General features: G+C 40.6%; 1 protein-coding gene across 2 annotated transcripts; it reads left to right on the top strand.

The window, feature by feature from the left end:
• The first annotated feature begins 769 nt into the window (after positions 1-769).
• Positions 770-14,335, top strand: LOC135493366 (SWI/SNF-related matrix-associated actin-dependent regulator of chromatin subfamily A member 5-like). Of its 2 annotated transcripts, XM_064780678.1 has the most exons (18): positions 770-899; positions 2,224-2,307; positions 2,629-2,911; positions 3,233-3,333; positions 3,694-3,873; positions 4,181-4,336; positions 4,611-4,921; positions 5,300-5,526; positions 5,914-6,321; positions 6,793-6,941; positions 7,134-7,487; positions 7,927-8,304; positions 8,782-8,994; positions 9,289-10,444; positions 11,985-12,048; positions 12,400-12,475; positions 12,683-12,753; positions 12,975-14,334. In XM_064780678.1, exons 1-14 carry the CDS (start codon positions 834-836, stop codon positions 9,472-9,474), a joined length of 3,096 nt encoding a protein of 1,031 aa, XP_064636748.1. In that variant the 5' UTR covers positions 770-833; the 3' UTR covers positions 9,475-10,444; positions 11,985-12,048; positions 12,400-12,475; positions 12,683-12,753; positions 12,975-14,334. The 2 variants fall into 2 exon arrangements, with proteins under 2 accessions (XP_064636748.1, XP_064636747.1); XM_064780677.1 differs by having other exon boundaries at positions 12,683-14,335.
• Positions 14,336-14,929: the final 594 nt, after the last annotated feature.

Here is a 14,929-nt window from a genome sequence, read left to right as displayed (position 1 = left end):
TCATGCAGCTCAGTGTGATAATTTTGAATGAAGATATAGGCCTACCATGAACATACAATGCAATCTGAGAATCAGTTAGTCTGGTTACTCTAAGAAGATGCAATGCAACATCGGTTTTGCATCGGGTGCAGCACTCATTCACGTTTTTAAAGTTATTTATGATTCTATCGGAGACTGTTTAAGAACCATCCGGACGCAGTGGACCGGCCTCGTCCTCACCCTAACCTTGGAGGAATTATACTTGACTCCAAGCCTTAACCGAACCAGATCCAATTTAGTAGATCCCAATTAGGACAACGCAATGGACTGCCCCGGGAGTCTAGTGAGCTAAATACTGTCATAAGCCTACATAATGATCGATCATTAGGTTTTGTACTGGATGCTGAGTTGTACACTGACATTCTTCTCATGGTGTTCTCCCACTTCTCAAATCAACAAATTAGGAAGCTGTCTTTATTGAAACACCCTGTATAAAACAATGACGCGATAAGACCTTGATTGATATGAAATAGTCTCGAGACTGCCCTTGAAGACTGCTACGCCAACTAGTGGCAATATTTATCATTATTTTAGTCTCTAAAAGTGTTACAAAAAATACTATTTGACTGCTTTTAAAATACAATTTTTTTAATTTTTAATAAAAAAATGAACAATTTGATTTAATGATTTTATTTAACCGTTGAATTTATAGTAAGTAAAGTTGCTATTATTTTTTCTATCGATTTTGACGGTACCTAATTTTAAGAGTGCATTGGCTTTTGCGCCAAGCATTTTGCTTTTTACGAATCATAATTTTCTCAATAAAATCAGGCAATAAAGCGATCTTGTCAGAAATGTCGGATTCGGAGAGCAATGAGACGAGTTCAAAGTCAACTGGGACCAACTCGGCCCAGCCCTCTGTAAGTTTTGTGGTCTAAATTGCCCGTAAAGTGAAGCCGGTTTTCTGAATATTTTCTAGTTTCTGTTCTTTTCTTCTCCTGATTGTCATCATTGTCATGATGGATGATACATGCAGGCATTGATAATAGAATGGTTATGGCGCTTAGGCACAGCTAAGCCAACACGCATGCCAAACAGCATGGGCAGGACCAAATTGTAACTGTAAATTGTAAAAGTCAACTCAAAGACATGAAACTGACTAGTGAAAGACAAACCAGTTCAGTTGGGTCGTCCGACAGTCACACACCATCATGTTGGGTCCACCTAATGTGCGTCCGGAACTCTGTTTGCGCGTCCGGAGCGCGTCCGGAAGAGAAAGTGCGCGTCCGGAACAATTTCCTATGTAAATATGAACCTATTGTTGCATTCGATGGCTTAAATAGCATTTTAATTCCATGTAGAGAAAATAAAATTGAAAAAAATCTTTTTGGTGACTTGTATTTTACAATTTTCAGCGAGGTGGTTAATTACTAATGCCATACTCATATCCTAACTTCCTTACGCGCCTTCTCCTGTTGTGGTCGTCTAAGTCGGTATGAGTTTGTCTTTGCGTGCCGTGGGATAAGGGGCAATAGCAATTATTGTGAAGCCAATTTGCGCTTTTAGGGGGGAGGGGAGGGGATCGAGGGGGGCGGGGGAAGGGGGTCAACAAAATTCATTCCATGTGCTGAGACACCAGATACCAGTCTAATCCATTACAACACGGCTACTATCGAAATTCTGCAACTGCAACAACAATTTGTTGAGGAGAAACGTCAGTAAACTGGGATTTGATGGCTGTGTAACACCCAAATCACCCCGCTGAAAATTGTAAAATACAAAGTCACCAAGGAGATTTTTTCCAATTTTATTTTCTCTACATGGAATTAAAATGCTATTTAAGCCATCTAATGCAACATTAGGTTCATATTTACACAGGAAATTGTTCCGGACGCGCACTTTCTCTTCCGGACGCGCTCCGGACGCACAAATTGTTCCGGACGCGCATTAGGTAGACCGTCATGCCATGCACACTCGCATTCTGGATGCAGAACACGAGACATTATAGAAGGCCTATGGCTTTGCTATGGTAACCAAGATTACTTTACTACGAATAATGCCATCGGCCACTGTGACCCTTTGTTCCAGGTGATGACTGGTCAGCGCCCAAACAAACTTTGTCAAATTCTTGCTGAGTTTTCGACCCAGCACAGAGCAGGCTAAGATTGGGCCTATCCAAGAAAATAATGTTTCATTTATAATCCTATCTAAAACAGCATATATTTTATTGTATCATATCTTCAGCCTGCCCCTACTCCAGTTCCACCATTCATGCTGAAGGCCCCACCAGGGAAGTCCGGAAGAAATGAAGAATTCAACGAGCAAGTTGTGAGTAATTACTAATTATTCTGGGTGTTTTCATATGCAACCCCTCAATTTAGCAAGAAGAATAGCCAATAAATGTTTTGTTTTAGACCTAATGATGGAATTTCAGCCCTGGTCCACATTACAGTCTTGATAATCCAAGAGCCATTCAATTCACAACACTCCTAACTTGCTTAATACGCAAGACCGCAGATAACAAGTGGTTCCCGTTGCTACTTATGAAAGTGCTATGTTGTAATTTATTTGACAATGAATTGAATCATCCCTGCATTCAGTCTTGCCTCCGTCAAAATATGAATTTATCCATGCATTTCACTTTTCCAGGAAGGTGATCGGGGCAAGAGGTTCGACTTTCTTCTCCAGCAAACTGAGCTGTTTGCCCATTTCATGGCGACAGGTAGCACCCTGGGTGCCAAAACACCCACAAGTCCCTTGAAAATGAAACCAGGGCGTCCAACGCGGGCACCTAAATTAGACCCCAAACAAAAACTGGCTCAGGCTGGCGATCATCGACACAGACGGACTGAGGAAGAAGAAGATGCAGAACTCCTGACAGAGGCAAAAAAAGGACCAGGAACCATATTCAGATTTGATGAATCTCCCGCATGTAAGTTAGGGTCATGAAATGGAGCTTTGAAATCTTTGATGACTTGCTGACCATGTCTAAATAATAAGTTCGTGGGATGTGACAAGAATGATTCGAAAATTGGTAAGACCCTTAACCATCCCCTGTGTGATGTTTCCTGGCTTGTTTTATGACATGAATAGTCGTACCAATAGCATGTCTGGTCCCAGGTTCTTGGGAGAAGTTAAATTTAAAATGTGTAGGAATTTTAGCCAGTATGTATATATATTGCTGCAAGATAGCTAGTACCCACCAGTGAAAGAACAAGAAGGCAATGTGATTAATCTTCTGCTGACTTTTCAGATATCAAGGGTGGTACGATGCGAGACTACCAGATCCGTGGATTGAATTGGATGATATCCCTCTTTGAACATGGTATCAATGGAATTCTGGCAGACGAAATGGTGAGTGCAGCAAATGTTGCTATGAAATGGTTCAAAATCCATCACCTTGTACCATTGTAGAGTTTGAAGGTTAAATTTACGAGCATTGTAGCTGCTTCGTATGTCTTCAGAACATCTGAGAATGTCTTATCTAAGGGATTTTAGCACATAATTCTTTGAAATCTGCCACAGAAAATGCTGAACTTTTCTACATCGGAGAAGAGTCCGTACAGTATTCAGTAACTAGTCTCCATGGGAGTATAAAATTGGAGAAAAAACCCCAAAACTGTATGCTGCAATTTAAAAATCTTTTTCTTTATGATATCTTTTGTTGTCCAATTTTGTTCTGACATTGTATTTACATTTATTGCTTCTTCTCAGGGCCTTGGTAAAACACTACAGACAATCTCTCTCCTGGGGTACATGAAGCATCATAGGAGCGTCCCAGGCCCCCACATGGTCATTGTGCCCAAGTCAACCCTCTCCAACTGGATAGCTGAATTCGAACGGTGGTGCCCCTCAGTAAGAGCTGTCTGCCTTATTGGAGACCAAGAAACAAGGGTAGGTATCTGGATGGGTTTCATGGTTTCCACAGCCCTCACATATGTCATTGTGCCAAAGTATATCCTTTCCAACTGGACCGTTTTTGAACAATGGTCCCCACAATCAGGGCAGTCTGTCTTATCAGAGAACGAAACCTGGGCTGGCCAAAGGTGTAGTCGCTATATGTAGGCCAGTAATCCCACTTGGCCCCCAGTTGTGTATGATGTTGATGGTGTAAAGTAGAGAAGAGGAGTACAACTGGAAAACGGATGGTAAAGATTGGTGCAATCCTAACACTCCATTTCAAGGTTTTGCTGCTTTTCAGGCTACTTTCATCCGTGAGGTCATGATGCCAGGGGAGTGGGACGTGTGCGTTACCTCGTACGAGATGGTGATCCGTGAGAAATCCGTCTTCAAGAAGTTCAACTGGAGGTACATCGTCATTGACGAAGCTCACAGAATCAAGAATGAAAAATCGAAGGTAAGATGCTTGAGATGCTTGAGGAATTCGGGGAAGCAAACCTGATACCTCCCTGTTGCTTTGTTTACGACCATAGAAGCAGGGCTTTACTCCCTACTGCCCAGAGTAGTTTTGTCTAAAATGTTATGTCTCCATCTTCAAAAAAAAGAAAATTGGCATTGTATCTCATACATGGTGTTTAGAGTAAAATTCAAAATCAAAACACAAAAGAGTTGGTGCAGTGTTTATCATTTTGGTACAACAACATTTCTTACTGATTTTTTTCTCAAACCAGCTTTCAGAAATTGTACGAGAATTCAAATCGACCAACAGACTTCTTCTGACCGGAACGCCACTCCAGAACAACCTCCACGAACTCTGGGCACTCCTCAACTTCCTCCTCCCCGATGTGTTCAACTCTTCCGACGACTTCGACCAGTGGTTCAACGTCAACAGCTGCTTCGGCGATCAGGATCTCGTTCAGCGTCTTCACGAGGTGCTGCGACCTTTCTTGTTGCGACGTATCAAAGCCGAGGTGGAGAAGAAGCTCCTGCCGAAGAAAGAGCTCAAGATCTTCATCGGATTGAGCAAAATGCAGAGGGAATGGTAAGATGCTGATTCAAAAAACTGTGAACTGCCAAATTTTTGCGGGCGTTTATGTTCATAGATTCTTTCGTTGGAAAAACCAAATGAAATTTTGTAAAAGACTTGCTAAAAGAGAGGTGCTGGTTTGCAGCATCCTTAAATCGTCAAAATTCTATAAAACATTTCTTTGAAAATGTCGTCTCTAAGTCTTACATCAAATGCCACGTATTCCTGTATGCTGAAGAGCCTTACATGTAGTAAGCTGTTTCAAGGGAAAAAAATTGTTGACCAGACTTCATGTTTTCAAGCTTGTAAAAGAAATCTCTATTATCAGGTGAAACTTTCTCCACATTCATTCACTTCTAAGGTCAGCTAATACCAATCTCTCCCCTCTGACAGGTATACCAAGATCCTAATGAAGGACATCGATGTCGTGAACGGTGCTGGAAAATCCGACAAGATGCGTCTGCTCAACATCCTCATGCAGTTGCGGAAGTGTTGTAACCACCCGTACCTCTTTGATGGAGCAGAACCGGGCCCACCGTACACCACTGACAAACATCTGGTCGAGAACTGCGGCAAGATGGTGTTACTTGATAAGCTGCTTCTCAAACTCAAAACACAAGGTAAGTTGTTTTTCCTAACTCACTCGGGTGATACACTTTCTTTTTGTTTATTCAAACCATAAAATAAAAAAACCTATTGGCTTGAATTGTCGGGAAGGCATTTTCATTAAAGGTTTCAGAATTGCCGGATACCGAATAATTGTTTGAAGTGGTGCTCTCCCATTCAATGCTTTTGATCTTTTGTTAGCTGGCTCCAGGCCGATCGCCTTGTTTGGGAACCACTGAGATTTGACTATGTGACTACTTTTGATGTGGATTCACCCCAGTCTGACTTTATAGATTGGCCATCCTATTGCCTGACACTGAGCTCTGTTCATGCCGAGACTTCTTTCTCAATGTCATACCACCATTATGTCCCTGAAAAATCATTGTGTTGTTGTTTTTCAGACTCGAGAGTCCTGATCTTCAGTCAGATGACCCGTGTTCTCGACATCTTGGAAGATTACTGCAGTTGGCGGGAATATAACTACTGTCGTCTGGACGGGCAGACGCCGCACGAGGAACGACAGAAGTCAATCAATGAGTACAACGCTCCAAACAGTTCCAAGTTCGTCTTCATGTTGAGTACAAGGGCCGGAGGCCTTGGTATCAATTTGGCCACAGCTGATGTCGTTATTCTTTACGATTCCGATTGGAATCCGCAAGTGGATCTGCAGGCTCAGGATCGTGCGCATCGTATCGGTCAGTTGAAGCAGGTGCGCGTGTTCAGGTTCATCACAGAGAATACCGTCGAAGAGAGGATTGTCGAGAAGGCTGAGATGAAGTTACGATTGGATAACATTGTCATTCAGCAAGGTATGTGAAAATGAGTGAGGCTTCTTGTTATAGAGAACCATCAGTATGTTATGGCTTTGGTTCTCAGTAATACAGTTAGTGTTGAAGGGACTGTACCCACTATTAGAATATGTATCATTTCCTGTGATTATGATTGACAGTTGGGAAAATCACATGGCAAAACTAGATGATTAGGTGTATCACCACATATTCTGACAGCTAAGGCCATTCCTCAGGTCTGTTTTGCTTGAGTTCACTGTCTTGTGAGGTTTCCTAGGAGCCTTATTGCACATCAAGATGGTCATGATTGCAAATTTTTCTAGATTATTGCCAGGCAACTGGAAGGATGTTTTCAGTGAAAAATGGTCCACATCAAAAGTGGAGTTTGAGTTATTTTGCTTCAATCATGTAGTGCACAGTTAACGAAGAACCAAACATATTCCCAGTTGAGACTGCGGTTTTCTCAAATTTTATGTGTATCCTCTTTTCCAGGTCGATTGATCGATCAGAACGCCCACAAGCTCGGAAAAGATGAAGTGCTACAGATGATCCGTCATGGTGCGGACCATGTGTTTGCCTCCAAGGACAGCGACATCACGGAAGAGGATATCGATAATATCTTGGCCAGGGGAGAATCAAAGGTAAAGTCGTATTCAATTAGGTGTCTCACTATCTGGGGCAGTTGATAGCGTCTGGCATGAAGTAATTTACATAAATGACAATAGTCCAGACTTCCATTGTATCAGAGAGTTATTTTTTGATTACCGACCAGATCTCATCAACACTGCTGTTATCACATGAAGTAAAAGTTTGTCTTAACCATTGCTTTTCAGACTGAAGAACTCACAAAGAAGATGGAAAAAATGGGCGAAAGTACACTACGCAACTTCACCTTGGATAACCCGGAGGGAAAAAGCGTGTACCAGTTTGAGGGCGAAGATTACAGGAATAAACAAATGATCAGCGGGGTCGGCCACTGGATCGAGCCGCCTAAACGAGAACGTAAAGCAAACTACGCCGTCGATGCGTACTTCCGTGAGGCGCTGCGTGTGAGCGAACCAAAGGCTCCTAAAGCACCCCGACCACCCAAGCAGCCCAATGTACAAGACTTCCAGTTCTATCCACCAAGGTTGTTTGAGCTGCTTGATAAGGAGATCTACTACTACCGAAAGACCATTGGATATAAGGTATGGTATTCGTCAAATAACTTTTGTACCTACACCCTGGAAAACCATGAATGCGACATTTTTAGAAAAGTGATTTATGGCTGTGTTTGGGTTTAGCTCTTGCCCCTGTTGAAGCGACATTTTTAGAAAAGTGATTTATGGCTGTGTTTGGGTTTAGCACTTGCCCCTGTTGAAGCGACATTTTTAGAAAAGTGATTTATGGCTGTGTTTGGGTTTAGCTCTTGCCCCTGTTGAATGAGGTTCGAACATTGTCAAGTTTGTATGTGTTACTACTCACAGCATATAGTGATTTTTGATGGAAATTAGTTGAAATTAGCCGATATCTCAAAACAGAAAAGATGGTGCTTATGTTGTTTTTTGTCTCATCTCGAGGGGACAGTTGGCTTCAAACTGTTGTCTAAAATGGTGACATCAACTTATGGTAATTATTGCTTTACAGGTGCCAAAGAATCATGATCTGGGAGCAGACGCAGAGCGTGTCCGACGCGAGGAACAAAAACGTATCGACCAAGCCGACGTGTTATCCGAAGAAGAACTAATCGAGAAGGAGGAACTTCTGAAACAAGGTTTCACCACATGGAGCAAAAGAGACTTCAATCAGTTCATCAAAGCAAACGAGAAATTCGGCCGTGATGATCTCGATAGCATATCGCGTGACGTAGAGGGTAAGACTCCCGATGAAGTGATGGAGTATTCTGGTGTATTCTGGGATCGGTGTAACGAGCTTCAGGATATCGAACGAATAATGGCGCAGATTGAGCGAGGAGAGGCAAAGATTCAGCGACGTGCTAGCATCAAGAAGGCTCTGGATGCCAAGGTTTGTAGCTGAGCAGTTTTAAAGGCCGCCTCACTGAAACTAAAAAATTCATTGCCAAGATGTGCACTTGCCTGGGGGGATTGACCTTAAGCCCTGGTAGGCAACCAGTCTAGGAGAGAAATCAAACTGAATAGTCTAGGCTTTGCAATGGCAACCAAACTAAGAGCAGAAGATTGACCCCTACTTGAATTGAATACCAGTGCTACCAGTATTTTCATTAAATTCTTTAAACAGCTTTCTGCAATGATGCCTAGTTAAAATGTAATGTTTGGGCAAACAAATAGTGACCTGGAGAAAATTATACTCTTCAAGTTGCCTCTTACCCTCAAAATGAGGTTAGGTACTCCAAGGAATAAAACCCTGGACCTTGGTGATAGTTCATCACGAACAAGGACTTCTTCCACCTTTCTGATCAACTCTGCCACACTCGTCTGTGTCTACCTCTAACCAGTCCTTACTATAAATGTTTTTCTCTAGATGCAACGTTACCGTGCACCATTCCACCAGCTGCGTATCCAGTACGGTACGAACAAGGGCAAGAACTACACGGAAGAGGAGGATAGGTTCCTGGTCTGCATGCTCCACAAGTTAGGCTTCGATAAGGAGAACGTCTATGACGAGTTGCGGTCGCAAATCCGACAGGCGCCACAGTTCAGATTTGATTGGTTTATCAAGTCAAGGACAGCTATGGTACGTATCGTTCCCGTTGTCATCATTTTGGGAACTTAGTTCCAAGGGTGAAAGTTTTATACTTTTGCAGAAGAAAGTTATTTACTGTTGAGTAACAACTGTGGTAATTCACTGCTGATATAGCTATAGAGTTTCCTGTTGTAGTGCAGGAGGAAACCTTTATTGTCAGGAAACATCCAAACTACAGGGTACTTGGAGGATCCTGCTGGGTTTAAATGTGGGATCTCACAGATGAAAAACTAGACCGCACTTTACGTTGAGTTATTCTTAAAACTCCCATTATCGTCTTTCCAGGAACTTCAGCGCCGTTGCAACACCCTGATCACACTGATCGAACGTGAAAACATGGAATTGGAAGAGAAAGAGAAAGCGGAGAAAAGGAAGGGACGAGGCCAGAAGGGAACACCGTCCAAGGGTGCACAGAAACGGAAAGCTGACGGCACCCCCGATGGACGAGGACGCCCGAAGAAGAGGAAGTAGATAGAATGCATTCCTTACAGACATTGTAAATACCAGACTCTTGGGCTGGCCGTGAAGTTCAACATTGACATTCTGCTGTAGCTTTACCAGATTGGCTGAGTTTCTTCTTTATTTTGAATATGTGGTGTCTACGAAATAGAGAAGCACTTCTTTAATTTTTCACTGACACACACTGGCTTGAATGGTGCAATTGAAGGGCTGCTTTTTTGGTGTAACCCCTTAAAGCATTTTTATTATGAATATAATTGAGAAAGTCTATGAAATCAGAATATGGTAGAGTTACATCAATCTTGTCGAACGTTCAGCTGGCCTTGCATTTCATGTTATTTTAGTTAGGATGGGATTCCTTTCTATTTTGGTGAGTGTCCTCATGTCGGCTGAACCTCTTCATGATAGTAACGATATCAGGCTTGAGATATCCTGGTGTCATCTGTATGTCTATTGAATTTTGATGATTCTGTAGTCACTTCTCTGTGGATTGCATCTTCTGAGCCACAGATCAGGATGTCGCAGATGTTTTGTTCATCTGATTACATTTTCAAATAGATCTCTGTCTTTGTTGTCCGAGTATCATCCAAAATTAGGTTAGAAATGATCCATTAAAATACTGATAATGCAGACCATGTATATCCCATGTTCCTAAATCTGTGTGTTCTATATTTGTCCATTGATCAGTCATCACAAACATGAACATTGGACATTTTGCAAATTTTGCATGGGGAGGGGGGATGTCAATCTTATGCGTGGATGTGAAATGATTATTCATGGGAAAACAATACATTTTTATGGCGTGTCCCATATATGAGGCAGTTGGTGAACATCTTTTCCTTAAATTTTTCTGAAACATAGATAAAAAAACCTGAATGGTCAGTGCGCCACATTCAATGAATAATTATTCACAATGTGATCTTATTTCTGTTCCTGAAAAGTTGTTTTCAGTGTATTTTCTCCTTGAAATCGATCACTTCAGGTACTATTACTGTGCATACCTAGCTAAATTAGTGTCTAGTTTCGTCTCTGATGACATTTATTTCGTAAAAATCGCTGTTTTTTTCTAAAAAGGTGTTTTTGTGGTCATTTTGGCTGTTTATTTCGAGGGTACGGTAGGAGGTCATCGTTCACTCGATAACTCTTTTTAAAATGAAATAAAAGCGTTTTAAGATACATGATATGAATTGATATAAATATTCGTTAAGTGGGATTGTCGGTGGACGTTCATTGGTGAACAGTTGTGCTGGAATTACGAAAATATATCGATATCGTTGAGAGTTCATTCATTAGGGGCCTGCTCTCAATTTTCCTTACAACGCCTCTAGCACTGGGCAATTGCCACCATCTTGAAAAGCAGTGCCGCGGATGGCTATCGCATCGCCACTACGCATGAGAACACGATGGCTGCCCTGCGCTGCATTGATAGTTCGTAATAAATTCACATAAAAACACACCAGAAGATCTCCGATTTTATTTACAAAGATCATATTTTGTTATTTATTGATAAAACAAGCCATTTTACCACAGCAGATGACACATATTAGGCCTGAATAAGACTTTAGAATTTGAAGTGGTGGTGACGATGCCGATATCCAAGATGGCGGAATTATACCAGTGGTCAAATCTCATCTATTTTGGGTAATTGCATCATTATTTCTTTTTGTGATTGGTGATTTGTAAAATTGAGAATGATTGAAAAATCAGTATTTTTTCACCCAAAGGCATGAATGAACATTTGATAAGTTTATTGTGATTTAATTGGTAATTTGGTCGACATTTTGACAATTATATTTAGCAATATTTCGATATATGCGGACCTGCTTCTTCCTCTTTTCGCAGTGACGGTGTTTCGATTACTCAGGTCAGTTTCACGGCAAAAATAAGTTGTAGTTTTGAAATTCGAATGTGCATTTATTGATGTAACGATAAAGTACATTTCCGAGAATAATTAGTGAAAGTTTCAGTAGGTGTCGATTTTTGTAAAGTAGTGTATAGGCGATGGATTGGCTCAGCCATGTGCTCGTCGTGTCAGCGGGGCGCAAGCCGTCATGGGATGGGGGATGTACACTACTACTACAATGCACGTGATTGATGGTTGAACATTCATTCTCGTTGACAGTGTATTATTGAAATATTTGATTGTGATGATGGTGTATTTACTAGGCCTTGCATGCTCCCAACGTGTGGCATATTTCACATTGATACTACCAGTATCAATTACAAAAAAATAGATTGTGAGTAACAATAGGCCTATGCTACATGTCATGAGGGTGGGAACGGGGAGGGGGGGAAACTGTCTCGACGTCCCGTTAGGAAAAAAGGCTTATCCCGTTTCCCAATACGCAATTTTAGCCGAATCGTGACGCAAAACACGGTTTGTCTCGAATCCCGCTAAAATAAGGGTGTCTATCCCGAATCCCGACAGTTATTTTCGGCCCATCCCAGTGTCCCGAAAATACCCGTTCTCCCCTCATACATAGTAGACCATATTGTCACATTGATGTTTTCTTTCATTACAGTTAGACTTCGAGATCTACATTTTCGACAAAGGCCTGGTGTAATATTATTACGTACTTGATGAAGGTAATATTAATTTCTTCAAATTTGAAGCATGACGTTAATGGAGTACCAGCACAACTTCATTGACTGCTACGTGACGCTGGTGGAAACTAAGGTATTGCATCGCTCATATCACTTGAAAAAAACATTTACCCTAGTTACGACCAAAGCTGCTTAGCAGAGGGCGATACCTCATCAGGAGCGCCACAATCATATCATTGGTGTGAAAGCATTTGTATGAAGTTTTTCAATTCTCAATGTGTTCGAAACCTTAATTGTGAATTTGTGCACTTCGAATTCAAATTTACGTCACTACGTTAGTTTGACATCCATTGATGTCACGGTAATTTCACTGTTATGCTGTGCTGCTTTCAGGTTTAATGACACGAATGAGTACAAGTACATTACATTTTTCGACGAAGGCCTTCTGTAATTTCATACGCTTCTTACGGTTAGTATTGATTCATAATTTCTAGTAAAAAAGTTAATTTTGAAAGTGAAAAATATGTTACAATACAATAGACCTGCAAATACCATATACGCAAGTTTTGAACAAATATCACACATATTCCCCAGTTGACTTGTGATGATATTGATAATGGTGGTGGTGGTGTTATCATGTACATGGCTTCTAACGTAGTAAGTGTTTTCTTTTCAGCAACATTCAATAGATTTATTTACTGTATTATCATTTCGACCAAGGCGAATTCGACACTTCAATTACACAAGGTTAGTAACTTTTGTTCACAAAATCCAAATGGAGGCAAATACAGAACAATCAAACTTAGTCATTCCAGTCAGTTACTGAAGCACAGTGAAAACTGTCGGGAGCAGTGCAACTGATGGCATGTCAAACTTCCAGTGACTGGTCCCTGTCCATATATTTCAAGACAGTACAAATCTTGTAATCATTTTGTTTATGCAATGTACGTTATTATGTATCATTTCAGCACAATCAAACTTAGTCATTCCAGTCAGTTACTGAAGCACAGCGAAAACTGTCTGAATTAGTGCTGCTGATGGCATGTAATTACTCTACTACCACTACCAGTGACAGTCAATGTCCAAATATTTTCAAGTGTGCGAAAGTAGTACTCGTCTACTTCTTAGTGTTATTTGAATGCAATGTATGTTATAAAAATATTTTTTCAACACTATATCAACATTCTCATTCCTGTCAGTTTCTGAAAATCAGCTAAAGCAATCGCTACCAATGCAGCTGATAACAGCAATTCTTTTTGTTCCCAATGCCCATCCATGACAATATATTTCACGCATGTGACAATCATGTAATCATCCTGTTTTTTGTGTTCTATTCATGCAATAAATAAATTCAGTATTTTCAAATCATTGGTGCTACAAAACTATTCTCATTATAGATTATTCATATTTTATAAAATGCTGTCATGTCAAATTTTGTGTCCTATAAATCATAATGAAGTCGGCATTTTATATACAACTTTTGTACTCCTCCTAAATAAACATACAAATCTTGTTTTATGTAAACTTTGTATATGTGACCCGTCACAGCAAAACCAGGCGCATGTCGCTCTGAGCTTGGCAGGTTGAGACGGGCTGTTCTAATCTTTCATTAGCGACACCATTTCTTACCAGAGTGCCTCCTTCATTCATACATCTTGTGCCTTAACTCAAGATACCCATCTTTGAATATTTTTAGTATACCAAGTACTACAATGTCAATGTATTGAAGTCATGTTCTTGTAGTGTTATTGGCTTTCTATTATCTTGTCAAAATACCACTTGGTTCTCGCAAAATCTCAATAAAAACAAATGCTATTGCATGTATTGCATATTCTAACAGCTATCCACTGTATCGATTTATCCATCATCTGTACTATTTGTCTCAAAAATGTTATATTATGTAAATCATATTTCATTACATAATGCACACTGCCAATTACTGCTGAACCATTCATATGTCATTTAAATAAATAATTTTCAACTTTTTAAAACCGTCTTATAGTACTGTTCTTGTCACTTAGCTGAACCAATTGCTCTATAGCATGAAATTTCCAGAAATGCCCCAGGGACTGAAAAGTGCTGTTTTAACAGAGAGGTGTCCTAAACTGAGAAGTCGAGTTGAATGGAAACAACCAATTTGGAACCAAAAACTACTGTCCTTATTAAAGAGGTTGTCCTCAATAGAAAGGTGTCCACAAAAAGTAGGTCCACTGTATATGAAAGTACAAACCCTGGTACATGTAGTGACATCATCTACTCCTCGATGTGGACACCTGCAAATGCAGCGACAATGTCACATCAGTTATTTAATTCATCGTCCTTTGTGCAGATGGCACCACCCATCAAACATGTTGGTGACGAATAGTGTCGCAGCATTTCGTCACCGAGCTTTCACGAAAATGCACTGTCATTCATTCAGCCATAAGTGTAAGACTGTAGGGTTGTTTCCAACCAAAACATGTTCGAAATGTGTCAAGCATTCGGAACACCCAAAGACTGATTAGAGAAGTCAAAATTGAATGGAAACAACCAATTTGGAACCAAAACTAGTGTCCTTATTGGAAAGGTTGTCTTTAATAAAGAGGTGTCTACTAACGGAGGTTCCACTGTATATAATGTAGGAACCCTGGTTGTGACATTGTCCACTCGTCCAGCTGCACACCACCAAATCCACAACAATGTCACACCAGTTATTTAGTTCATCATGCTTATGGTCATTGTACTTTCATCTTATGTAAAATGTATCTTTTTACACGGTTTCAATAAACGATTTGTAATTTGTAAATTATAAATTTCACTAATAATTTGACGCCGCCAATTCCACTGGTCTTCGAAATACGTAAGCTACACTGTTGACGACTATGACACTCCTCACAAACCACATTGTGAATCAAACGCCGATAGGCTTGTTTATATCTAAACC

The sequence above is a fragment of the Lineus longissimus genome, chromosome 9, assembly GCF_910592395.1.
Source record: "Lineus longissimus chromosome 9, tnLinLong1.2, whole genome shotgun sequence".
Taxonomy (NCBI): domain Eukaryota; kingdom Metazoa; phylum Nemertea; class Pilidiophora; order Heteronemertea; family Lineidae; genus Lineus; species Lineus longissimus.
This window is presented reverse-complemented; position numbering and strand designations above follow the sequence as displayed.

Bases quoted from the DNA above. Each gene is read 5' to 3' on its own strand.
- LOC135493366 (XM_064780677.1), top strand. From the start codon at position 834: ATGTCGGATTCGGAGAGCAATGAGACGAGTTCAAAGTCAACTGGGACC. The intron at 3,334-3,693 runs GTGAGTGCAGCA...GCTTCTTCTCAG, and splicing joins GAATTCTGGCAGACGAAATG to GGCCTTGGTAAAACACTACA. The intron at 7,488-7,926 runs GTATGGTATTCG...ATTGCTTTACAG, and splicing joins GAAAGACCATTGGATATAAG to GTGCCAAAGAATCATGATCT.